The sequence below is a fragment of the Brachyhypopomus gauderio genome, chromosome 4, assembly GCF_052324685.1.
Source record: "Brachyhypopomus gauderio isolate BG-103 chromosome 4, BGAUD_0.2, whole genome shotgun sequence".
Lineage (NCBI taxonomy): Eukaryota > Metazoa > Chordata > Actinopteri > Gymnotiformes > Hypopomidae > Brachyhypopomus > Brachyhypopomus gauderio.
Genome location: NC_135214.1, coordinates 33,290,699 through 33,316,801, shown reverse-complemented (window position 1 = coordinate 33,316,801; position 26,103 = coordinate 33,290,699). Strand labels below are relative to the sequence as shown.

Genomic DNA, 26,103 nt, shown 5'->3' with positions numbered 1-26,103 from the left:
GAAAAGAGATGTCAACACAGTCAGGTATGATTTTATTGACCACAGATCATTGTGATAATTACAATGTTCGACGCTGGATGGCCAGTGTCTCAGCGCTGCCCTCCGGTGGAGAGACAGAATCGAGCAGCTGTTTGCCACATGCCTCCGTACTGAAACTCATTTGCTATACAACAGGACGCATGTCACTGTGCACAGTAATGATCACCAGTAATTTCAATCATTTGGTTGATGTACATCTCAAAAAAAAGAAAGAAATACCCCTGTATGCCTGTCACTAATGGCATCCTGTGTTGTAAGTGTTGCTGTGCTATACAAAAGCTTATAGTTTAATCAGCATCAAATTGGTCAGAAGCATATGGGCCATGCAACAGGAACAATGCCCTTCCAACCTTGATTTAGTCTCCAGAACCTTTTTTCCCCCAGTACCACTGACTGGGGAGGGGGGGGCAAAAAAAAAAGAAATCAAATCTCCACTAATTCAGAAATGTTACTGTTGATTTTTGGCCTTGGCCCAGCTGGCATGCAGGTCTTGGATTGTTCAGAAACACACGCGCTAAACTAATGAAACCTGTACAGCATCTGCAAGGGAGACCAAGAGCGTAGCAGACTTACAGAGCCCGTGCTGGGGAGGGAAGACACAGAGAGAGAGACATGTAAAAACAACAAGACCGGCAGGTCCCAGTGACTAGAAAACAAATGACATGGTAAATGATTTGTAATGAAAGCTTAGCAGATCTGTGTGGGAATAGAAGTTATGCTTTAAAGTCTTTCTATATTGTGCACTACCTGCACAGATACCTATAACCCCCCCCATCCCCCCCCATCCCAAAATACCTTAGCAAACTGAAGCTGAACTACCTGTAACCCCCCCAGGTCCCATAGCAATAGAAGCCAGGACTCCTGGATATAAGGCAACTATATTGTAATGAAACTGAATGGCTTTAGTTCTACTAAACTGCTTTACTCAAACTTCAAAACCTGGATGGCCACAGCACTGCACAGGTTAGTCCCTGTTTTAACTGGTTCAACTGTGAAAACCGAGATACTCAAGCAAACGGTGCAGTGTGGCAGCGTCCGTGGTCTGAAGGCTGGAAAAGCCTTTTTTTAAAACAGCAAGTACCATTTTTAGTCTATAAAATGGAAGATTTAAACTGGAAGAACCTTCCTACAGTATTGGGGAAGAGCTGATGAGGGAAAACACAGTAGAGCAGCAGGAGCGTGAGCGACACGCTCTCCAACGCCAAGCAAAGGGAGGGGAAGACAAGTTAGTGTTTTTAGAGACACGTTTCCTGTTCTCTAAGGGCTCACCTGACTGAAGATGTTCAGTTAATATTAAAAATATAGGGTGGATCTTTTGTGCTTCTAAGATCAAACAGTGCTATATACACATTTACACGGCCGTACATCCTATAGGCCCTTCCTAAAGGCAGGACGTACTATCCCACAATCCTTTGTCCTATTCTATTATGGCAGATGTGCTTGTGCTGAAATCATTCATTTGAAAAAAAGGACTTGAGATAATTTAAGTACAATATATACACACACGTGAATGTATGCACACATACATACATACATACATACATACATACATACAGCCCATGTAAACGTGTTCACTAAAAAACTATGTAGGGTCCATATAATCAGCTTTTAACTCAAATACTACTACTAATAAAGGTCATGTTAATCTGAATGTCCAGTAAACATCACTTGGTACTGGAGCAACTCAAATCTGTTGTCTCTAAACACAAGCTGTGTAAGGCGAGGCTGGCTCTCTACAAAACCAACCGTGACAGGACATGTAAATGAGGTAGTCATATTCTGCCATTTATGCAACGTGATCATAGTTCCTTAAAAGAAATAACAAACTTCAAAATATTACAAATTAGAGTTTAAAAGAAAAGGACATTTGAGTATATGATGTACGATAAATCCACATTTTTCTGTGTAACAGTAGTCAACTCAGAATGAAATGCCTCATAGGTCTATGTAATCTTTTCCAAAATAAGTTATTAAAATGTAACGCTCAAACTATAACATCTAACTATGGCTTACAAAGGGTGCTGAGAATAATTTATCTTTGTTTAAAAACTGTAAATCCTCTGTACACAACAACAGCATGATTAAAGGTAGTAGTCACTCTGGATTAATTGGAAATCTAAATGTTGACCACATAAACTTCAACATGGTTAATGTGTTTCTTAATTAATGTTTTCTTTCCCGTTTTGATTTTTCATGTTAGTGTCACTGCAGTTCTCAGATCAGTCAGTGGGACAACAGCAGGTGACTTTTGTTAGTGTCTGTACTATACAGCCACACCACCAGGGGGAGTGAGACAGCCACAAAGGGCCAGGAGATGCCCTGGGCACATGCGCAGAGGGAACAGGCTCCACGCCCAGGCTCCGGTTCTAGCTCGTTACCCGGCTCCAGGTAGTTCCGTGCGACGAACTTGAGCAGCTCATCCAGGAGGATAACGGGCATAGAGATCTTTAGCACCATCAACCACTGGGTCACGTTCAGGGGAGTGATCTGGAAGATGACCTGAGAGAGAGGGAGAGGAGGGAGAGAGAGACTAAGGTTAATACAAAAGTGTCCAGAAATGTACAACACGATAATTTTTCATGGATCATAAAGGCGTTCCTTATAACTTTTCCAAAATATCTATTATTCCATAACACATGAAATATAAGGTGATCTGATTCTGAAATTCTTTTACGGCTCCATCTGGACTAGGAACCACGTCCCGAGTGAAGTGCGCCCACTCTCCCAGCCTCTAGGAGGCGCTCTTACCGGCAGAGGCTCAACATACAGGATGAGGAAGTGTAGGGACATGGAGAGGCAGATGGCGCCGAGCAACCACACGTTCTCCCACGGCGGCATGCGCAGCAGAGACTGGTTCTCTGACAGACTGGACACAGTCACCGTGGAGAAAGGGAAGAAAGAAGGGAAGAGAGAGAAGTGTTGATCATAGAGACGTAGGGTGAAGAGATACAGAGAGATGAACTGCAAACAGCAAGGACGTTTGCTCCCGTTTGCTCATCTAAAATGATCAAGCAACTGATCTTAAATCAATATTTTCTCTGTCCTGTTGTGTTTTTGCGCTGAGCCAGACCTGTTGAGAGCGTTGCACATCTCGATGGTGACGAGAACAGACAGGGCCATCGTCATGGGGTACGGAGACTCAAACACGTGACACTCCAAATCGTGAAAGTCTGGATTATCAGGACTGCACTGCAGGAAGTGACTCTGAAGAGGAAACATTGAGAGGGAGTGTAAAAGAGAGAGAGGGAGAAAGAGAATATATAGGGAGAAGTGTGTGACAAACAGGGAGAGTGAGAAATAGTGAGAAACAAAATACAGGACGAATAAAACAATTTAATGTCAATAAAACTGCACCACTGAAGAGCTGAACTAATGTAGCGGGCCTCAGTAAAACATGACAGGACACATGCAGGACACGGAGGACACGCAGCACTCCCAGGAGACGCCCCAGTGGGAGCCCACGTTGTCCTCAAGGGCAGACGGCCCGACGCCAGGCCCGTGAGCTCCGTACCAGCTGGTAGAGGGTGACCTGAGGTCCGTCATCAGCGACGGTGAACCACCAGGCTGCTGCTCCAACAGTCGCTGCCCCCACGTAGCCTGTGAGACACAGGAGACATGCTGGGATTAACACCCGCCCACCTCCACCCAACTCCTCCTGCCCTCCGCCCACCTCCACCCATTCTCCGCCCACCTCCTCCCGCCCACAGTGCAGCATGGGTCAGGGCAGGGGAACCACACCTGTCTGTCAGTTATAAGAGCAGTTCTCCCGCTCTATTTCTATGATTTCACATTGTTTTTGCAATGGCATGTTTATATGCTGTGTGCTTTGCAGTGCTGCCATAATCCTTTCTGTCACAGACATGCTAATGTTACTACAATCCTCCTATCGGGTTGTGCTTTTCTGTCTGGTGGAGTTTTGGTTCCTCTCAAGGTTTCTTCCTCGTTTTTCCTTTGGCATTATCATTGGAGGCTTGGAGCTGGTCTCTGTGAAGATGATGTCCCATATAAAGACATGTGGACTGAGAGGACACAGGGACTCACAGCCGATGGCCAGGTATCTGAAGAAGAGCCAGCCGGAGATGAGGGGCTCACGGGCGTTGCGGGGCGGCTTGCTCATGATGTCCAGGTCGGGCGGGTTGAAGCCCAGGGCCGTGGCGGGGAGGCCGTCCGTCACCAGGTTGACCCAGAGCAGCTGCACGGGGATGAGGGCCTCGGGGAAGCCCAGCGCCGCCGTCAGAAAGATACTGGAGCAAACGGAGGAGACGAGGTTAACAACACACAGCGGCCGCAGGAGCGAAACGGCCACGTCTCCGGGTTTGCCTGAAATCGGACCTCTTTACTCGGGAAAGAAAAGAACTGGAATGCAGGACAAAACCGACGGGCCGGACTGAATGAGAAGCGGCTGAGTGGAGACTGACCAGACGACCTCGCCCACGTTAGAGGAGATGAGGTAACGTATGAACTGCTTCATGTTGTTGTAGATGGCCCTCCCCTCCTCCACCGCGGACACGATGGTGGAGAAGTTGTCGTCGGCCAGCACCATCTCCGAGGCGGTTTTGGCCACGGCGGTGCCGGAGCCCATGGCGATGCCAATCTCCGCCTTCTTCAGGGCGGGGGCATCGTTCACCCCGTCTCCCGTCTGCGGAGAGAGAAATCAAGGAGGATGATTATGGTGGTTCGGGAATCTACACAACATCACACACACAATAACAAGATCCTACAAGTTGTAGTTTTATAAAATATAACAAATATTAAAATGATAAAAGTAACAAAAAACAAAACTGTCAAACAGCAGTGGTCTAAGAATCAGTATTATCTTTGGATCTCATGTTCTGTTAACACTAAATGCTCTACGGCGTTCCGCTCGCTCCTACTCAATAAGGCGGAGTCGGTTCGGAGGCGTTACCATGGCGGTGATCTCATCAAAGCCCTGGAGGAACTCCACGATCTTGGACTTGTGGGAGGGCTCGACACGGGCGAAGCAGCGGGCGACTGTAACGGCTTCGCGTTGGTCCTGGCCCGACAGGTCGTCGAACTCACGGCCTGTGAAGGCCATGTGGTTGACATCGTCATCCTCGCCGAAGATACCGATGCGGCGGCAGATGGCCACGGCCGTGCCCTTGTTGTCGCCCGTGATCATGATGACCCGGATACCCGCCTGCCGGCACAGCTTGATGGAGGCGGCCACCTCCGCCCGGGGCGGGTCCAACATGCCCACGCAGCCCACGAACGTCAGGTCCGACTGCACAGAGCGGGGATGGACAGCCACGTTAGCCGCTGTTAGCGGGGTAAGGCCCCGAAGAAGCTACATAAAGTAGAACCTCCGAAAACCAAGGAGCCCCGTGAGACTGTTAGCTGGGTGGGTGCAGCTCGCTGGGTGCCAACGCGGTACCTCGTAGTCGGAGAAGCGCGCCGTGTCGGTCAGAACCATCTCTTCCTTCCTGAGCGGAGAGTCACGCGTGGCCAGAGCCAAGCAGCGCAGTGTGTCCCGCCCGGTACCGTACTCCCGGATCACGGACATCACCTTCTCCTTGATGCCCTGAGTCAGTGGCACGCGGCTCCCGCCCACACGCACATACGCGCACCTGTCGATCACCCCCTCTGGCGCCCCCTGGGAGCAGACACAAGCACTTCACATTCAGCTTTTACAGCTCTATCTACCCTCAGTAACGATAGCAGACTGCAATGCTAATGCTAACAGGCTTTGCCTGGAGTAACTTTGCCCTTAAAAAAAACTTTCCAGAGCAGAGATGACCATAAAAGTGCCCTGGCCTATTTTTGAATATACAGAGTAGGGCCTTTTCCTAAATATCAAATACAATTTGAGAATTAGATTTTGATAAATGATATTAGAATAGTTCTTGGTAGTGGACTCATTTGGCCTGTGTAATCTGCAATACAGATTTCCTGCTGAAAATCCTCATTAGGTGTAAAATGAGTCTAAGTTCAGGAACCCAACTCCCTGGTTCAGTCGAGCCAGCAGGGGGGGCTGTGGGTCAAGATGATAAACATTCTGATAAACATGATAAACAAACCTTGATAAACATCTTGCTGGAAGTGGGTTTGCCCTTGCTGGGAGTGCAGTACACGGACATGGACTTCCTGTCCCGGGAAAACTCCAGGGTAAACTCCTTTTTCATCAACTGCTTGATCACCTGAGACACACACACACAGAGTGTAAGGTGCAGGTCTTCACACAGGGAGTGGGGTTGTGGTTGTGGAACACTCACTGAGTTGCAGGCATTCGCTCTCTCGATCCGCGACAGGCTCCTGACATCCGTGTCAAACACGTTCATCTTCTCCACAAGACAGGTCAGCGCCGTCTCTGTGGCCTCGCCCACCTTTTCATACACACCCTTAGACTACACACACACAAGCACATGCACACAGGAACAGGCAAACAAGTATTTTGCCAACTTTGTTTCATAATTTATAGGTATCTGCTTATGTTATTATCTCTGATTGTCTTCATTAAAACTGGGTGGGACTGAGTTTTCTTCACATTCTTCTAAGACTGAGATTCTATTAACTGGCAGCCATCCTTCTGCCATGATTGCCCTCTTCATGGCAACGCAGTCTCCATAGCGACTTGTTTCCATGTGCTTTTGTTTACATACTGTTGGCTCCGCCCCTTATTTCTGTTTCATTGTCTCTGATAGGAAAGCAAATTTGACACAGATGAAAACTAAGTCTTTGTATCCCTTGTTTTAGTATCCTCATTGCTGGTCTTTATAATGCATCACTAACCCTGTCTGTAGGTCAGTCCTGTTTTAATCTCCATGTTCTCATGTTATGGTTCACTTTGGTTTTTTTCTCTGTTTACATATTGTGACCTGTTTTGGTTCATCATGTTCAGTTTCTGCCCATTGTCCTAATAAATCTTCCACTAGGCACTTGTGTCACTGCCAGTGTTACGAATAACGGCGTTAAAAATAATGGCGTTAGGTAACGGTGTCATTTAGTCAGTAACGTGATAATATAATTAATTACTTTTCCTGTCGTTACAACGCTGTTGACGTTACTGGTCATTAAAAGCGGTGCGTTACTATATATTGATATATTAACAGTAATCAGAGCGGACCCCTGCCCAGGCTAGTGAGGAGTAACAGATCTCGATAGGTCACAGTTCTGGGTTTAACACCTGTTTAACTTAACAAGTCAGTAAGCGATTGGCTAAGGCAGCGTTATGGTAGCCAATCAGAGCCAGTGATTTTACACGTGTGCTGAAGCACACTAGTGACACACGACACAATCGGAGAAGAGGCAGAAATGGCGAGTCAGGAGCAAGCCGAAGAAAAAGTAGCATTTTCAAGGTGGCGATATAAACATTATTTAAGAAAATACTTGAAGTTCCTGAATGTCTACCAGACTGGGTATTTGATTTATTTAATTAAGAATAGAGGTTTTATGGTTAAGTTTACTTCTGTTGTGAACAAACCAGTTGTCTCAGGTTGAGAGAATTTAAATATAATATTATATAAAGTGTAAATGCACTTTATATAATGTAACTGTTTACTTTTGCTTTTTTAAATTGCTTTTTTTTTTTTAACAAAGATTTGGGATTTTAAAGGATTTTAAAATCCTGCACCGGTCTGTTGATGTGCAATAAATATCAAAAGTTAAACACCTTTCTGATCTACTCATTTCAACTGACTGTGAAAACAGCTTTTTCAAAAAATCCTTATTCATTGGCATATAACCTTTTTTTAAACTGTAATGCAAATAGTTACTTTCCCTGGTAATTAGTTACTTTTATTATAGAGTAATACAGTTACTAACTCAGTTACTTTTTTGAACAAGTAGTGAGTAACTATAACTAATTACTTTTTTAAAGTAACACTCCCAACACTGGCCACTGCCTGACTGTGTTTTAACGCGATAGTTAAAACTGGTCATTTAAATCTAATTAATAAGCGAGGCACAGATTTCTCCTTCTACACTTATTTATACACACTTGTATCCGAGCTGTCAAATCTGATGGTCAGTTAATGTTTGACCCTCACATCAAGAGCATATTTTCTACTTTACACCCTTTACGTTGTACACATACTTAAACTAGTACACATACTTAAACTAGTATACATACTTAAACTAGTCTACCTATTTAAAACTAGTGCTCCTACTTAAACTAGTATGCCTACTTAAACTAGTGCTCCTACTTAAACTAGTCTATCTACTTAAAACTATTGCTCCTACTTAAACTAGTCTACCTACTTAAAACTAGTGCTCCTACTTAAACTAGTCTACCTACTTAAAACTAGTGCTCCAACTTAAACTAGTGTAACTACTTAAAACTAGTGCTCCTACTTAAACTAGTGCTCCTACTTAACCTAGTGCTCCTACTTAACCTAGTGCTCCTACTTAAACTAATGTACCTACTTAAATCAGTGCATCTACTTAAACTAGTGTACCTACTTAAACCAGTGCTTCTATTTAAACTAGTGAACCTACTTAAACCAGTGCTCCTATTTAAGCTAGTGCTTCTATTTAAACCAGTGCTCCTATTTAAGCTAATGTTTCTGGAGGAGGCTGATGCTACCTCATTGAAGTCCAGCGAGGAGTCGTTGCAGAGAGCACAGATCGTGGCCATCTCCACCAGGGCATCATAACTGGAGCAGCGGACCGGTCGGTTATCCAGGTACCTGCAGGGTGATGAGATGCTGAGCTGCAAGTGTGTGATGACTTTTTAATCATTGAATATTATTATTAAATCATCGCATATTATGGAATTGTTGAGGAATACTGAATCATTGAATATTATTGAATATTTCATCACTGAAACGTGTTGCTGACTACATTTAAATAGAGGATACATGTTTAATTGTCTACATACGTGCTGAAAAGGTGAATTAAATGAATCTGAGTTAAGTGAGTATGTAAGGTGAGTTGAGGCACTCACACGTCTCCCTCAGGGGCGTAAGTGGATCCAGAGATGGTGAACTCTGTCAGAGAACAGCTGTCATTCTCCACTTTGTCCAGGATAAACATCTACAAAAATAAAATAGTTGTATATATAATACACTGCTATACTCTTAAAAGCAAACAGGGCTATGTCCAGATTAACAGAGGCCCTTAAGGTTCTTTCTGATGGCAGAATGCACTAACCCAGAATTCTTTGCCCTATGCTAGTCAGACACAGATGCATTTTTGTTGACGTAATTTGGAGAAGCTGGTTAACAGTTCAGCACACACACAAATGTACAACTTTTTCCCAGAGAAACATGATGAGTCTGTAAGCATTCAGTCCATGGACTATAAACAAGGTGGACTGTAAGTATTTGTGGTCAGTTTTAAGACAATATTTACACATTATATATTTAACGTTACCCCATTTCAGGAGACCATAAAAGGACAAGTGAATGGTGTTAAAGATGGTATTTGATGTTGATCCTGTTCTGGGTAGTAAATTCTACAAAGTTTGAATTGAAAGCTGTTGAATTCAGTGAAAGAAGAACTACTTATGAATACAGAAAATTTAGATCAATAAGTTTTAATGCCATTTTGGGAAATGGGATGTCGATAACTGTAACTGAATAGACCCACACACACACACAACACGTACGTGCGCGCACACACACACACACACACACACACACACACACACACAGCGGGGGTAGAGAGAGAGCAGATTATTGTTGATTTCCCCTTTCTTCCACAGACCACAACAAGGCACTGTAATGATAAAACCGTTCGTTTGCACGCCTCAGCTGCACCTACACCTGCACTCCGACGGCTGCGTCTGGCCGGCGCGCCTCTACAGAGAAGCAGCCACGCTCCGCTCAGCCATAGAGAACGCCAGCTCCACGGGACAGTGAGCACTGCTCTGGGGTCAGGTGGAGCAGATCCGAGATCAGCCGTGGCAGGGGAAGAAGAGCACATGCAGACTGACCTGACCAATTGCAGACTGACCTGACCAATGCCACTAGTAGTGAAGGATGGTGAGAGACTCGCCTAGCAGGCATTACAGGAAGGGTTATGATCCTTCACAATCATGTATAATCCCTTCCTGAAGGGTGTTCTGAATACTGAGTACTGAAGTACTGAAGTACTGAGCTTTATTAAATAGTTTTTTGCTCTTCTGTTGGTCTTAACCTGCCCCAGCTGAAGAATCATCAGCATTCTTCTCACCTGCCACTGTGCTAATGGCGAACTACTGGCAAATGGCCCATTCAGTAAGGAACCCATCCAGAAAAGTGGCTATTAAATGTTGCTAATGCCGCTAGAAAGCCAGCAGGGACCAGGATCAGCCCCAGGCACAGAGCACAGACCCCCCCCCCCCCCCCCCCCCCCTCACCCTGCAGACGGACATCTGGTTGGTGGTGAGGGTGCCCGTCTTGTCGGAGCAGATGACAGAGGTGCAGCCGAGCGTCTCCACGGAGGGCAGCGAGCGCACGATGGCGTTCTTCTTGGCCATGCGCCGTGTGCCCAGCGCCAGGCAGGTGGTGATGACGGCGGGCAGGCCCTCTGGGATGGCGGCCACGGCCAGCGCCACCGCGATCTTGAAGTAGTAGATGGCACCGCGGACCCAGGAACCGCCGTGGACGGGGTCGTTGAAGTGTCCGATGTTGATGATCCACACGGCCACGCAGATGAGCGAGATGACCTTGGAGAGCTGCTCACCAAACTCGTCCAGCTTCTGCTGCAGCGGCGTCTTCTCCTGCTCCGTGGACGCCATCTCGTCGCGGATCTTGCCGATCTCCGTGTTCACGCCCGTGGCCACCACCACACCCACGGCCTTGCCCGCCGCAATGTTGGTGCCCTGGGGGTCAGTGGAGAAAGAAAGAAACAGCCATAGTCAGTCATGGATGGCTTTCCCAGTCTGAGTTTTGGTCCTGTAGATGGGACAGGTCATTTTGGGGTTGGTTAACATGACAAAGGTCAGATGAGATGGAGTGGCCTTCTGTTCTGGAGTGACATTTACCAACAGTGGAAGAGAGGAATGGCCCAGAGGTCAAAGGTCAATGCTGGGCGCATCGGGACAGCACTCACCGAGAACAGCATGTTTTTCTTGTCCTGATTGACAGCACGGGGGTCAGGGACAGGGTCGGTGTGTTTGATGACCGAGACAGACTCGCCTGTGTGCAGAGAGAGAGCAGGCGTGTGTGTTCATCATCAGGATCAAAGATAGTGTTCTTATTGCAGGAGAGCATGTACGACTCCGTTAACCTGCACCCGCTTGTACAAAAACAGAGGTGACCACGCCACTGCTCGCTACCTGTGAGGATGGACTGGTCCACTCTTAGTGTGGTGGACTTGATGGAAGAGATGCGGATGTCTGCAGGGACTTTGTCTCCGACTGGACACATGTGGGACAGGAGAAGAAAGACAAATTAGCTGAAGAATCTGATTTGGGTGGATTTGTGGACCTAAACCCTGTAAAAACAGAAAACAACAAGATATAGCATAGTACATGTAAATAGATTCAAAATCCACAAGCAAGCTTTTCTATATTAACATACCCTGCCCGTTTCACTACCAGCACTGAATCCGTAAGTACTGGGAATATATCCTGTCACAGAGCAGCAGTGCTGGGAGACGTCTTACAGCCACAGGTGGTTCCCCACATCGCTCTCGGACCCGCGCACACTACAACCCACTTAAAAATATAATATAAAGTAATATAACCTTTTATTTAATCTCTACAAGATACTATAGAATTCCATTAGAATTCCATTGGAGCAAACTTCAGCAGACATCAGAGAAGCTGGACAGTAATGCTGCACATCTGCCATCGTATTTGCATATACGTCCTGCATCAGGAGGAGAACATACGGAATCATAAAACCATCACCCCAACGACGGCGCTCGTCATATGTCTGAGAGCGAATACAGCAGGACTGGGATGGAGGCCTTGCGTGTCCTGGGACGGTTCATCTGGGAGTCGATGAAGAGTAGTTCTGTTCTACTCTTCATCGACTCATTACCCTCCTGTGCATGAATGACTTCTGCAAAGTATCAATGGCCAAAATAGCAAGGAAACGGCCCAAAGCGGAGAGGCACGGACAGATTCCCTTTTTGGGGGTGAAACGCACACGCATCTCTGCTGCATTCCTGGTGCCCTTGAGCGGGAGAGGAAAATAGCAGGAGGCACAATGCACAGGGCCAAACATGGGAAACTATTTTGATCTGTTCCCCAATGCGCCTCTGATCAGGTTTAAATGTGGACGTACAGGAACAGCTGCCTGCAACAGGGAGAACCGCAGGAGGTCAGAGAGCTTGGCTGGCCGTCCAACAGGGTCCCCACACACTCCAGGTCCACCATGGCCTTCTATACTGACCTCCTGTCAGCTCTCCCCACCCAAATCCTTCATAGACGGTGCAGTACAAACTGTTCTCAGATCAGTAGGGTTCACCAGGTCAAGATGACTCCCATCCCCAATGATCAACTGAAACCAGTGCCCCCTAGTGTTCACCTATGCAATTGACAGCCAGGTCTCCTAAGGGGGCTCTAGCAGCAGACTTTGAATAAAAATATTTAACATATGAACATAAATCCCAGCATCCTAGCCGGCTTATTCGTCGGCCTGATTACTGCTAAACATTATGACATCATTCATCAGCAGGCCAGTGAGGTCACAGCCGACCCAGCGAGTGACGGACGATGACAACGACAACTATGGCGCGGTCTTGGCGTCGCGCGGCACGTAGCCGCAACCCGATCTCGGCCCGGAGGATTTACAACTGACCCACATGTCAGGATGTGCGAACCTGCGGCGGGGCGAGGGCACGAACCCGCACTCGTCAGCCTGTCCACCAGCACACCAGACAGCCACACTTCCCAGAAAGACTTAACGCAGGCCGGTGGGGTGGGGTGAGGTGGGGTGGGGTGGGGGGGGGGGGGGGGCATCTCTCAGCCTGCTAAATGAGGAGGAATGTACTGAATGGGGAGGAGCACACTTCAGCTGAAGGTCAGTGGGCATTGTTCGCAGACAGACGGTGTTTCTTTCACACCACACGGCCACAGCAGCGCCTTGTCTACAGGAGGGTCAGGGCACCGGAAAATCCAGCAAGAACTGACTTTACGCTTACGTCATATTTCGCTGGTGCCAAAGCTCGATTTCCTTTGGTTTTGCACCAAAGTGTCAAGGCTGACGTAGATAACAAGTAATGGATTCTCCCAACCGACAATTAGCATCATACAAACTTCACATATTCCGTGTTGTACTGTTTGGTCATCTCAAATACCCATACCCCCAAAATACTACAATGTCCATAAAAGGGTGGTATGGAGAATGCACATTTTAAAAGCAGTGGTTTCTAAATTACTCAGACAGTTTTGAGATATTTCATATATACAAGCTATTTCATGTTTCTGTTTTATTTCATTTGTAAATAAACATCTTGCCAATTTCGTCTTAAACTTCATTACAAAAAAAGTTGGGACAGGCACTACAAGGACAGAGATGAGGCAATGAGGACATGACATGATGTGAAACTGGCCTACAATTCAACATGTGATTGTCCATTAGAAAGGCCCGGTCCATTAGAAAGGCCCGGTCCATTAGGGGCAAACATGGACGGAGGAGTTTCACTTTGACAGCACTTATGACATGCATGAGAAAAGTGACAACATGTTTATAAACAACGTTCATCAAAGAAAGCTAGGGAGGGATATATCTACAAAAGGGATATAACTACAATATATATTTATGTCCGAACAATGCCAGGTAAAACGTTTTGTGTCCCAGAAGGAAGCCTTGTGTTCATCATGTCCAGAAACACGATGAAATGTCGACTTTTCTGTTCTGCTTGTTTTTATTACTATTTTCATTATCCTCATTATTGTCATTGCATAGTACAAGGTAACAAAAAATGATATATCTACACACACATATAGGACAGGGTCAGCCACTGTACTGCCCCACAGAAGGGGAAAGCATGAACTGACTAGTTAAGGGCCTAATAGTGCCGCTACAGCAAACCCACAACGATCGATCAAAGCTCAAAGTCCTTCCCACTACATGGTACAGGGTTGTTGGCAGATTTCTGATGAAGATGAAGATGAATCATCTTGAGGTGACCTTGAGTCTAATCAGCACAAAGGTGTTTGTTTCCTTCTTGCCCCACAACACTGAGAGGCAACGTTGGAGCTATGGAGGTGTCAGTAAAGCTTTTTGTTTTTGGAGACTGTGATCAAAAGTAAATTCTTGAGTCCTGACGTACTTTTTGAGTTTTTGACATTAACACACAAGGAGCCTGAATGAACCAATATATATATATATATATATATATATATATATATATATATATATATATATATATATTCTTTGTGCTTAATTACCAGTGATGACTTCTGACCTTAGCTGTATAAAATGATGACATAATTAAAGAAATCTAATCTGCAGTCAAATAGACAGACTTGGGAGACACTGATCCATGATCTGACACAGCTGTGCTCTCTTCTTCTTTATTTATTAGATTTATCAGATTTACTTCTACCAACTAACAGATAAGCATATGTTAGATTATAAAGGTCCCAAAACTCTTCACATGGTACTGCATGGCACTTGGGGAAACAGTACCTACGACCACAGAGGCAGGATAAACTGTTTCACATTATGCTAGATTATGCTATCTAGAATAATCTCTAAAGAACAAAAGTACACTGTAAAGCTGAGAATGCCATTTTAAACCTGGAATCACTTTCTAAGCAAATCTTTTATTTAATCCCACAAAACTGTCAGACTGTGGCAGAATCCTTAGCCTAGAAATTACCATAAACAAGAGCCTTGTTTATGTCATATATTATGTATCTGACTATGTCTGATTATGTATCTGATCCAGCACTCAGTAGAAGGACCAAGTATACTGGTGGGAATAGCGTCAAATGAAAGATGTGAACAAGTGATAAATACACAAAACCATATGCCTATAAGCTGGAGTCCCCCTACTCCAAATGGGAGGGGCCACAGGGAGTGGGAGGGGCCACAGGGAGTGGGAGGGGCCACAGGGAGTGGTGAGAAACAGCGAGGCTGAGATCCTGTGGGGCCTCCAGATCTAGACAGATACGCGAGTAGTGGTGAGCCAACCAGATTCTGTGATGGTAGATAAGAAAACAGCAGTGGTAATAAACAGAGCATTCCCCACCGCTGGGAACATCTGAAAGAAGATAAACGATAAGGAGACATAATGGAGTGAAAGAAAAAACAAAATTAATATGCAAGCTTAATAGCAAGTCTGTCCCAGTGGAGGTAGGGACACATGTCCCAGTGGAGGTAGGGACACCTGTCCCAGTGGAGGTAGGGACACCTGTCCCAGTGGAGGTAGGGACACATGTCCCAGTGGAGGTAGGGACACCTGTCCCAGTGGAGGTAGGGACACATGTCCCAGTGGAGGTAGGGACACATGTCCCAGTGGAGGTAGGGACACATGTCCCAGTGGAGGTAGGGGCACATGTCCCAGTGGAGGTAGGGACACATGTCCCAGTGGAGGTAGGGACACATGTCCCAGTGGAGGTAGGGACACATGTCCCAGTGGAGGTAGGGACACATGTCCCAGTGGAGGTAGGGACACCTGTCCCAGTGGAGGTAGGGACACATGTCCCAGTGGAGGTAGGGACACATGTCCCAGTGGAGGTAGGGACACATGTCCCAGTGGAGGTAGGGACACCTGTCCCAGTGGAGGTAGGGACACATGTCCCAGTGGAGGTAGGGACACATGTCCCAGTGGAGGTAGGGGTGGAGATGCTCTGGCATGTGTGTATACACACACACACACACACAAATATTTGATATACATGTGTGTATCTAGATTCTGCTAATAAAATGACACATCTGTAAGTACCACATGAAGTCCTGACGGCTCTATGACCACTCGGAGTCCTGATGCTTTGTCAGATGTGTGAGCTGCAGAACACCATCAGGAATGATCAGACAACAAAGCTCCAGGGCCAAACTCACCAAGATGTCTAGTGTGGGAAAGACTTCAGGGCTTTAGGTGGGCTTACTGAGGCTTTTGAGCAGACCTCACACTTCAAAGATGAAGACTTTCACAGTAGCGAAGGAGCTCCTTCCTTCAACAGTAGCAGTAGTTGTAGCTGCCATAGTTGTAGCTGACGTAGTTCCAGCATGTCCACTGTGCCACTGCTGTAACAGAACACAAGTTTGGGCTTGTCCCTCCCCCCATCCCTGTTTCCCAAGTTCCCATTAGCTGGTTCTCCACCCTTTCTGCCCACACGTCCTCCTCCTCTCCAATCAACTGGTCGGCGAGAACATTCCACGCTCTGCTGATCCCACGTGGGACCCTCAGACCGCCCACGAGCTAAACACCAGCAGCAGCCGCATGAGTCACAGACGAGAGAACTGGGGCCTCCGCAGAGAAGACCAAAGCTGCCTGCCATAACGTATCAGAAAGGTGGAAACACACAGGAAACACACACAGAAGCACACACCCACCCAAACACACACAGAAGCACACACCCACCCAAACACACACAGAAGTACACACCCACCCAAACACACACAACCGTTGTAGGTGACAGAGCAGGTTTAACACACCCCATCGTGCTCTGCTATGGGTTTTTTAAGTGTTCTTGCCTCGATCCTTTCAGTCTCCCACAGCAAACGCCAACAGGACTCGTTCTACACTGAGCTCTGATGTGAAACAGGCATGGCTGATGGCTCCTGTAGTGCACCAGAGAGAGGCAACTGTGGCCGGGGCTATAGCATACAGCACCAGAGAGAAGCAACTGTGGCCGGGGCTATAGCATACAGCACCAGAGAGAAGCAACTGTGGCCGGGGCTATAGCATACAGCACCAGAGAGAGTTGCCGGGGCTATAGCATACAGCACCAGAGAGAGACAACTGTGGCCGGGGCTATAGCATACAGCACCAGAGAGAAACAACTGTGGCCAGGGCTATAGCATACAGCACCAGAGAGAGGCAACTGTGGCCGGGGCTATAGCATACAGCACCAGAGAGAGACAACTGTGGCCGGGGCTATAGCGTACAGCACCAGAGAGAGACAACTGTGGCCGGGGCTATAGCATACAGCACCAGAGAGAGACAACTGTGGCCGGGGCTATAGCGTACAGCACCAGAGAGAGGCAACTGTGGCCGGGGCTATAGCATACAGCACCAGAGAGAGTTGCCGGGGCTATAGCATACAGCACCAGAGAGAAACAACTGTGGCCGGGGCTACACACTGCTACCGCAGGCCCCAGCAAACAGGGAGACTCCAGAGGGCAGTTACCAGTCTCGCGCTGACGCCACACTCTCTCACTACTTCCCTAAACAAACATGTAACAGGTGAGTATTACCTGTCAGAACAACTGACTTTAAACACGCGGAAAGAACCTGCATATTTCACTTTGGTGAGATTTCATTAAGAAATTCTTCTTAAAGAACTCTCCCGCTCAGACGAGCACGGCTCCTGGCCTCACGTCTGCCTAAAGTGCTCAGCGCTGCACCTGTTCCTCGTGTCACTGAAAAATGCCCCAAGTCGGCCAGACCTCCACTCATTCCAGCACACACATTTGTGGCTCCTTGCTGACAGGAGAAGGGTATCAGACACCTGGCAGAACCCCACCTCCCTCCCCATAATGCTCCTCAGTGATGGGAGATAGTTGCCAGATCCACCGCAATCCAGCATGCCATACGCAGTGTTTGGAATCCCAGCACCCGCATGGCTGGAAAGGGTGGGGAGGAGCCCCTCTTGCTGCTCCTAGGCAAATGATTGGCCGGAGGACGGACTCCTGTGAGCACTTCCATATAAGGTCGTCTCTCTGGGAGCCAACATTAGGGCAACAATTGATAGTTGCCCTCGGCCGACAACCGAAGGCAACTATCAATCACCGCTCGCAAGCCGCATCCCACCGCCTTTGATGTGTGGGGTTTTCCTCTTGTTCAGTGGAACAACTGTTACACGAGCGATTAACCAGACACTTGTAAAGTTTTTATGACATTGGACTGTGAGGCAAAGTCTTCAATCAGACAAACTGAGGAACCACAGGCCAATGTAAGCAGAGCCTAAGACATGTGTGATCAGACAATCAGACAACAATGTAAATCACTGTTAGGACAACCTGCAGTAATCAGATATTTAAGAATCATCATCATAACGTGCTGGCTGGCTGTTTGATCACCTGGGTTGTGTTTGCTACCTCATTTTGAACTGTTGCTCTGGAGGTGCCCACTACAGATATCAGGAAGGAATTAGATCAATGCTAGTTGTCAAATGTGCATGTAAGGGGCCCAGTGATGAAACACACACCAACATGATACAACACAATCCTAACAGACTCTGGGATGTGAGGGCTTGACAGTCAGTGAGGATGGTATTAGCTGTGTTTGTTATTCGGTTCATAGCCAAGTCAGTTACCGTCTCACAGACCCCTACAGGCTGTATACTGTGCCATCACTCTCCCAGCACACGCGTGGAGAGAGGGGGTGGAGAGGGGACAGGGAGATATCACAGATGTCACGTTATGAAATATTCTCCAGATACCGCCAGAAACCCTAGGTGCCTCTTTGTGTTTGAATTTATCACCAACCAGTTTACATCCATTATCAAATGCTCTACTTTAGTACACAAGTTACTGACATAGATGCTGATGTTCTCATGTAAACACTGAAATATAACCAGATAAAATAAAAATCAAAACAAAAGCGATTAAAACAATACCCACTGCAAGTGTGTGAAAACTACAGTGTGACACCTGAGAGTATGTTTTAACTACAGTGTAGTGTACTTTAACTACAGTGTGCTTTAACTACACTGTGACCTCTGTGAGTGTGCTTTAACTATAGTGTGCTTTAACTACAGTGTGAGTCCCGTGAGTGTGCTTTAACTACAGTGTGCTTTAACTACAGTGTGACCTCTGTGAGTGTGCCTTATGTAGTGTGCTTTAACTACAGTGTGCTTTAACTACACTGTGACCTCTGTGAGTGTGCTTTAACTATAGTGTGCTTTAACTACAGTGTGAGTCCCGTGAGTGTGCTTTAACTACAGTGTGACCTCTGTGAGTGTGCCTTATCTAGTGTGCTTTAACTACAGTGTGTCCTGTGTGAGTGTGCTTTAACTACAGTGTGCTTTAACTACAGTGTGACCCCTGTGAGTGTGCTTTAACTACAGCGTGACCCCTGTGAGTGTGCTTTAACTACAGTGTGCTTTAACTACAGTGTGACCCGTGAGTATGCTTTAACTACAGTGTGCTTTAACTACAGTGTGCTTTAACTACAGTGTGACCCCTGTCAGTGTGCTTTAACTACAGTGTGCTTTAACTACAGTGTGACCTGTGAGTGTCCTTTAACTACAGCGTACTTTAACTAGTGTGACCCGTGAGTGTGCTTTAACTACAGTGTTCTTTAACTACAGTTTGACCCGTGAGTGTGCTTTAACTAGTGTGCTTTAACCACAGTGTGACCCCTGTGAGTGTGCTTTAACTACAGTGTGCTTTAACTACAGTTTGACCCGTGAGTGTGCTTTAACTAGTGTGCTTTAACCACAGTGTGACCCCTGTGAGTGTGCTTTAACTACAGTGTGCTTTAACTACAGTGTGCTTTAACTACAGTGTGACCCCTGTGAGTGTGCTTTAACTGGGACCCCTTCAGCTTCACACAGTCACCTTTATTACTCACACTGTGAGCTATAAATAAGGCCCTCCATAATCCCCACTGCTCACCCCTGCTAAATATAACATTTACCGCTGCGCTACAAAAAAGAAATAAAAAAGTTGGGATGGTGCTAGCGCTCAAACCCATGTAACCGCATCCACTCACGCAGTGAGCTCACAGCGTTCTGTGGCAGGCGAACCTATCCACCTACACCACCACATCCACCCGCACTCCCCCACCCACACGCGCATGTTCTTAAATCACTGCATGATCAGCTACAAGGCTTTTTTTCCAGCAAGGGTTTGGTTATGCAGGAGGGCAGGCGGACACACACACACGCGCACACACACACGCACACACACGCACACACACACACATACACACACATACACACACCCTCTTCAGCAAGCATGGGACTAACTCCATGGTTTCAACGGTTCCAAACCGACAGAAGCAGCAGTCTCAAAATGCATCCGAAACCCATTAATCCTCCTCTACAGTTATTCTGAACATCTTAACGTGTCTGCTCGTCCAGAGAGACACTGAGAGATCCAAGAGCTGTGAAGGGGGTGTGAGGACCGCGTTTGTGTGTGTGTGTGTGTGTGTGTGTGTGTGTGTGTGTGTGTGTATCCACTACATTGAGACAGCCCAGCAGGACTTCCGTAACACACAGTTTTGCTGAGAAGGTCTGAACCACACTGACTTAGTGCATCCAGTCACTAAATCACAAGTACACTCTTGTGAACACGGAGAGCTGCACTCCCCCCTACTCAGAACTAGGGTTACGTAACGCGCTCAACTGTGGCACGCTGACATTCACTGGCTCACACGGGCTATCTGAAAAATGGTAGTCATGGTAGCATACATGTGTAATAACATCGTTTTCGTCTGCCCATCAACACCCCACCCCCATCATCCAGCCCCCGCCCCTACGAACTCCACCCCCCCCCCCCCCCCCCCCCCCCCTCACCTGTGACGAGCATCAATGCATCTTACCAGCCACTTCCACGATGTCGCCGGGCACGATGTCCTTGGCTTTGATCCGCTGCACGCTCTTGCGGTCCTGCCGGTACACCTTCCCCATCTCTGGCTCGTACTCCTTCAGCGCCTCGATGGCGTTCTCTGCGTTCCGCTCCTGTTGCAAACACGTGACACGTTCTTCGTTCAGCAGGAACCGACACAGAGCACGTAAACAAATGCAGCCCAGAGCCACAAAGGGCTTCCAGGAAGTGTGACGAAACCATGGCGATGTCCCATGAATGAGTCACTCATACGTTTGCCACCATACAACACCAGATCTGAAAGAACACTGGCTTAAAGTTTGAGCAAAAGAGTGAAAAAGCAGAACCAGAAGTGACGGCCTTCAAGAGAGAAGAGCTTGCTATAAGACAGCAGGAAGGTCTGGATCATGGCCTGCAGTGCGTAGAACTGAGCTACCTCTAAAGATACGTAGTGGCTGAAGGATTTGTGATGGAATGCAGACTCACAGGTGTATGAGCTACAAACTACAAACACTTACCTGCCACACACCTACGATGGCGTTGGCTATGAGAATGAGCAGAATAACAAAAGGTTCTACAAAGGCTGTGATCGTCTCTTCCCCCTCCTCAAACCATGCTAAAACCTAGGGAGAGAGAGGGAGAGAGAGAGAGAGAGAGAGAGAGAGAGAGAGAGAGAGAGAGAGAGAGAGAGAGAGAGAGAGCGAGAGCGAGAGAGAAAACTGAGTGACATGGGGGACAACATTAATGCAGTGGAGGAATCCAAGTGCTGAAATAAGTAAAGATGCCACTAAAACAGTATATGCAGCACAGAGCCACTCGGCAAAAACAAGATCAAGAAGAGTGTCTGTGTGCTTCTGTCTTCTATCTGTGTGTGTGTGTGTGTGTGTGTGTGTGTGTGTGTGTGTGTGTGTGTGTGTGTGTGTGTGAGCGAGCAGGAGAGCAATGCATGTTCACACACGAGTTGTCCTGAAATGTAACATTAAACACTGCATTGCTTGTGACAGGGCTTTGTTGTAGGACCACAGATTTAGGCCACTTGTAGAGGCATGCTAAAAACGTAATTTACTGCCTTCCTGTGCTCTCTCTCTCTCTCTCTCTCACACACACACACACACACACACACACAGATACAAACACACCGTAACCAAGAGTACACACAATCAGATATCTTAAAACCGGGTCTAAAACTCGTTTTAACACATTTAACACAGCAAGTAAAACCATTATGATTCAGCAGACCTAGGTTGTGTGCAGGGCACTCGTTCAGTCCAGAAAATCAGAAGCTAAACAAGATTAGCTAATCTTCACAGGTACCAGTATCGTGCACCTGTTTATGATTCATTGGTGCACAACCTCATGGCTGAAATGATTTCCCGTTGAGGCCACGTCACCAGCACAGCGGGCTGCGACTTCACACGTGTGGGGTGATCAGATCCTCATGTGGTTCGGTTCTGTCGTGCCCGTCTCAGACGCACACAGATATCACCCACAGTTCACCCTCAGCGAGACGGCCACCTGCTCCGCCGTCCATGGCAGGTGTTGTGCCCTATTCAGGCTCCACGGCAGAATCCGACCCCCCTCGTTTACATGCACATAAAGATGCTACAGATGACACTCGCCACTTCTGTAGTTTCTAGGCATAAATAAGGGCTAATATATAATTATCCATCACAGCAAACGGGGCAGCATTATCTATATCCAAACAAAGACAAACTCATTCGTAGGTGATGAGTGTTTTTAATAAAATGTAATGTACCAGATTGGTTGCCTTTCATGCTCAGAATTACGAGAACACTTTGAATATATTTTAATTCTCAGGCCTGGAGCAGAAACATACTTGATATACTGAAGCTCTGACTATGTGACTTTGCAGTAGGACTTTGTTCCTTGTCATTACTGACAACCTTACATCTTATAGGCCTACATCTTATGACAACCTGACTTACTTCCTTTTTAATGTTTGCCAAAAATCCCCTAATTATCTAGTTAGGACAAAACTAGAGTGCTCAAGGATCTAAGTTGTAATCACAGCAATCACAGGACTGAAATGTGTGGTTAACGTCTTTATTTTGGTGACTTATCTGGATATATAGGCTATTCCATATAAAGCACATGTCTCTACATTTAATAAGGGGTGCAAACAGGGGATCTGATTCTGCCGAGCAGTCTTGATTCGGCACAACACCTGCCAGAACCGCACAGCACATCCGAATCAGCGTCAAAACCCCGCATGCGCACAGACCTGGAGCACGCGGGAGAACGTCTGGCTTCCAGAAGATCTGTAAAAACACTACAGGCCAAGCGCATCTCATCACTATTAAACATTCACAACTGGGCCTGTTCATGAAGGAATGCGTCTAACGTGGGTCTTTTTGAAACGTTGTATTTGACAATTTTACTTGACGCATACTTGTATCAAGGACTCCACTGCATACCTACCATCTGCTTGGTAGTGACCCCAGGCGCAAGCCCCGCCTCTCACTTGGGGGCGGGGCTCATTACGTTTCTCGCCGCAGGTCAGTTAGTTCAGACAAACGGCCTCCCACTGAAGGTCAAAAGCCATTTTTGGCATGAGACGGTGCCCTCTCCCCCTGCTGTGTTCAGCTGGAGCTGTCAGAGAGCACAGGGCGACACCTCTCTATCTCTACGCTGCACGGCGGGGCGGCGGGGGCGGGTCGGCACGCTGCGTCGCTGACCCGGTGAAGGGAGCGGACACGCGCTCCAGTGCTCACCCCTACACGCGCTCCAGTGCTCAACCCCACACACACCCCTAACCGGCACTGAGGAGGATAACACACACCACGCGCTTCCAAACACCACGAACCGCAAGTTCTGGATTACATGCGTCAAAGAGGAATTCAGAGAAGAACATAATATTCAAGTGTAAATATAAATATTTTCCATGTCCTTGGTTTATAGCAGAATGTAGCAGCTTTTTTACCCACGGTGTGCACTTCCACCTGCGCACCCAAACACGGCCACCAGCATTTCTACAAACGGTCCGGGCTAATCAAAGCTTTCCGCTCCAGCCCTCGAAAGCAGCAGTTGGCTCAGACGTCTTGTTTGGCGGATGGTGACAAGACACTCGATCCCAATGCATGCAGTTGTCACCATAACTAAGGAGCACCGGCTTCTTCAGCTGTTTAACCTCCTGAGTTACGAGGAAGCGGTCAAGATACAAGATACTAACAAGCCACGTGTAGTTAGAGCAGCAATAAACACACACAAACACACACACGCACATACACACGTACGCTTTGATTGTTACAACAACTGCACACACAGGAACACAGATAATATGTAGGAACACATAATTAGCAAATTTTTTTATCATTCAATTTAAAACAGAATTATTACATTTTAGAAGACATGTGATACAACGTGCATTTGTCTCGTTTAATATATATATTTTTTACTTACGAATGATATACAAGCTGCTAGCAGAAGGATCCGCACGAGTAAGTCCTCGAACTGCTCCACGACCAGCTCCCATAGAGACTTCCCTGAGGACGAGACCTCCGGGTCAGCACCATTACAACAAACACCAGCGCCAGGTCCATTTCAATAAACACAGGACGTAAAGGACGATAATTACCTTCCTCGGCGGGCAACTCTGCACACAGATGGTAAAGAAACAAGAAAAATAAGTTAAAAAATATACTTCAAAGCAAATATATCACTGACAACAAATACAAACCAAAGGCAGAAAGCATAGTTTATATATTATCCACTATTTAATATACAAAGGCCTCCCAATACTATATACATACTCTTGACAGTAGACCAGCCAGAGAAAGGTTCTGGTTGTCGGGTCTTACTAATGAGACTTTCTCCCTTCTTCCTCTAAGAGCAGAAGGTCTGTTATTTTAGACTGCAAAGGTTTTATCAGATCTACAATCTGGAACAACTCTAGAGCTGGAGAATGTCCCTGAAAGAGGAAAAAAAAGCTACTTAGTCCCAATGTCAGAAGGACAATCCTCTCTTAGGTCCAATATCAACACCGAGGGGAAATCACGTCTTAGGCTCGCGTTCAGCTAAAATATTACACTACATACTACCTTGACCTGAAACACCTAACAAAGTATTACAGCTTAAATTGTCGGACACTGTAGTCAACATCATGGCCCGTGACACAAGACAGACAGGAATAAAGAAAGAAACATGGGATTGAAACATTTTAGCACTGTAATAACAGGGACGGCAGCTGAGGTCCCATCCAGACCGCACGTCCTGAGAACAAATTCACTGTGGCCTCTGACGAAAGTTAATTGATCACAGATCCTTCATCCTGGACTTAAACCTAAAGTACAAAGTCGGAGGCCATAGAGAGCATCCTTGTGCTCGCGCTGCCCGGCGCGCGCGCCCGCGCGGCTCCAGACCGGCTCGTCAATTACCGAGAAAAACAATCACACGGTGTGATGACGTCAGCGCCGTACAACCCGCGCCGGGCTGTGCGGTTGAGGAAACGGGGGGGGGGGGGGGGGGGGGGGGGGTGTTTTAATGAAGCGGGTGTGTGGGGAAACCGGGTCGATGAGCACAACACGTCTCACGTACCGTTTGAACCCCATTTCTCCCTCTGCCGCTTCACCTGGTCTGCGGTCAGTCCCGTGTTCTCGTTGACGCTGAAACAGCTGTAAACTTCATTCACACTCCTGGTGTGCGCGTTCTCCATGGCTGGTGATCGCCTGCTCAGGACGGGATGAGTGTCCTCCGTATAAGAATGATCAGAATCTACCGTGTGCTTCAGTGAGCGCCGTGTGCCTTTACATAAATACAACGTCCATCAGCCGTAAACGCAAAGGTGCGTAGAGCGAAACTTGCGCCGTTCGGAGGGAGGATGCACCTTACAGGGATCCGTCCTTGGTGCACACGGGGGGAGAGGGGAGCCGTCCACCCTCGTCGTGTCTTCTACTTCCCAAAGAGGTGAGCGCCCGGATCACGCAGCGTCCTTGCTCAGTACATCACATCTATTTGGTCCAAGCTTGCAGGTGCCTGGAAGTGTGACGGTCGACCTGTCCGCCGTAGTCCCCGCTTCAATGGCAACTTCCAGCGGCGATTACTCCGGTTTTATGGCAGGTGTCTCACTACTGCCCCCTTTGCCTGTAGCGCATGCCGATGCACCCATTGGATGGTGGGCGTCCCGAAAGATCAGGAAGGTCTAACCGGTATTCCTCCACTTGGGATAGAGACCTGCTCGACAATCTTATGTTTGTAAAGGATCGTTTAAGAGGAAGTGAACTCAGAGCCGCGTAAAACAAGAGCAAATTTCATCATATATCCTGGAATACAGAGTTCATTTGTCTGTTGATCACTAAAATAATAGTAAAGTGAGCTGACGCAAATAACAATGATCGAGTCCAAGGTTTGCTTGGCAGTGTTCATACCTCAATTCACAAGAGTGCATACCCCACTAACACCTAAAACAATGTTAAGTAAAGTCTGAGTAAAAAAAACAAACAAACAAAAATTTTACATGTCCACTTTCAAATTTCGTGGCTTTTCGTATATA

General features: G+C 47.0%; 1 protein-coding gene across 2 annotated transcripts; it reads right to left on the bottom strand.

The window, feature by feature from the left end:
- Positions 1 to 15: 15 nt before the first annotated feature.
- On the bottom strand, positions 16 to 25,661 carry atp2a2a (ATPase sarcoplasmic/endoplasmic reticulum Ca2+ transporting 2a). 2 transcript variants are annotated; one of them, XM_077004114.1, is made up of 21 exons: positions 25,149 to 25,660; positions 24,190 to 24,207; positions 24,015 to 24,097; positions 21,113 to 21,217; positions 20,590 to 20,728; positions 11,255 to 11,335; positions 11,029 to 11,114; positions 10,334 to 10,798; positions 8,939 to 9,027; positions 8,579 to 8,681; positions 6,270 to 6,401; positions 6,075 to 6,194; positions 5,432 to 5,650; positions 4,946 to 5,281; positions 4,458 to 4,678; positions 4,081 to 4,283; positions 3,551 to 3,636; positions 3,110 to 3,243; positions 2,788 to 2,905; positions 2,418 to 2,538; positions 16 to 622 (listed from the first exon to the last, which is right to left on the bottom strand). In XM_077004114.1, the coding sequence occupies exons 1-21, from the start codon at positions 25,264 to 25,266 to the stop codon at positions 609 to 611; spliced, it is 2,991 nt and encodes a 996-aa protein (XP_076860229.1). In that variant the 5' UTR covers positions 25,267 to 25,660; the 3' UTR covers positions 16 to 608. The 2 variants fall into 2 exon arrangements, with proteins under 2 accessions (XP_076860229.1, XP_076860228.1); XM_077004113.1 differs by having other exon boundaries at positions 16 to 2,538; positions 25,149 to 25,661.
- Positions 25,662 to 26,103: the final 442 nt, after the last annotated feature.

What these genes read in the sequence shown, in the direction of transcription:
- atp2a2a (XM_077004113.1), bottom strand. Translation starts at nt 25,266, where the DNA reads ATGGAGAACGCGCACACCAGGAGTGTGAATGAAGTTTACAGCTGTTTC. An exon ending in GGACCAGTCCATCCTCACAG is followed by an intron (nt 11,115 to 11,254) that starts GTAGCGAGCAGT and finishes CTCTGCACACAG; the next exon opens with GCGAGTCTGTCTCGGTCATC. An exon ending in ACCAGATGTCCGTCTGCAGG is followed by an intron (nt 9,028 to 10,333) that starts GTGAGGGGGGGG and finishes TTATTTTTGTAG; the next exon opens with ATGTTTATCCTGGACAAAGT.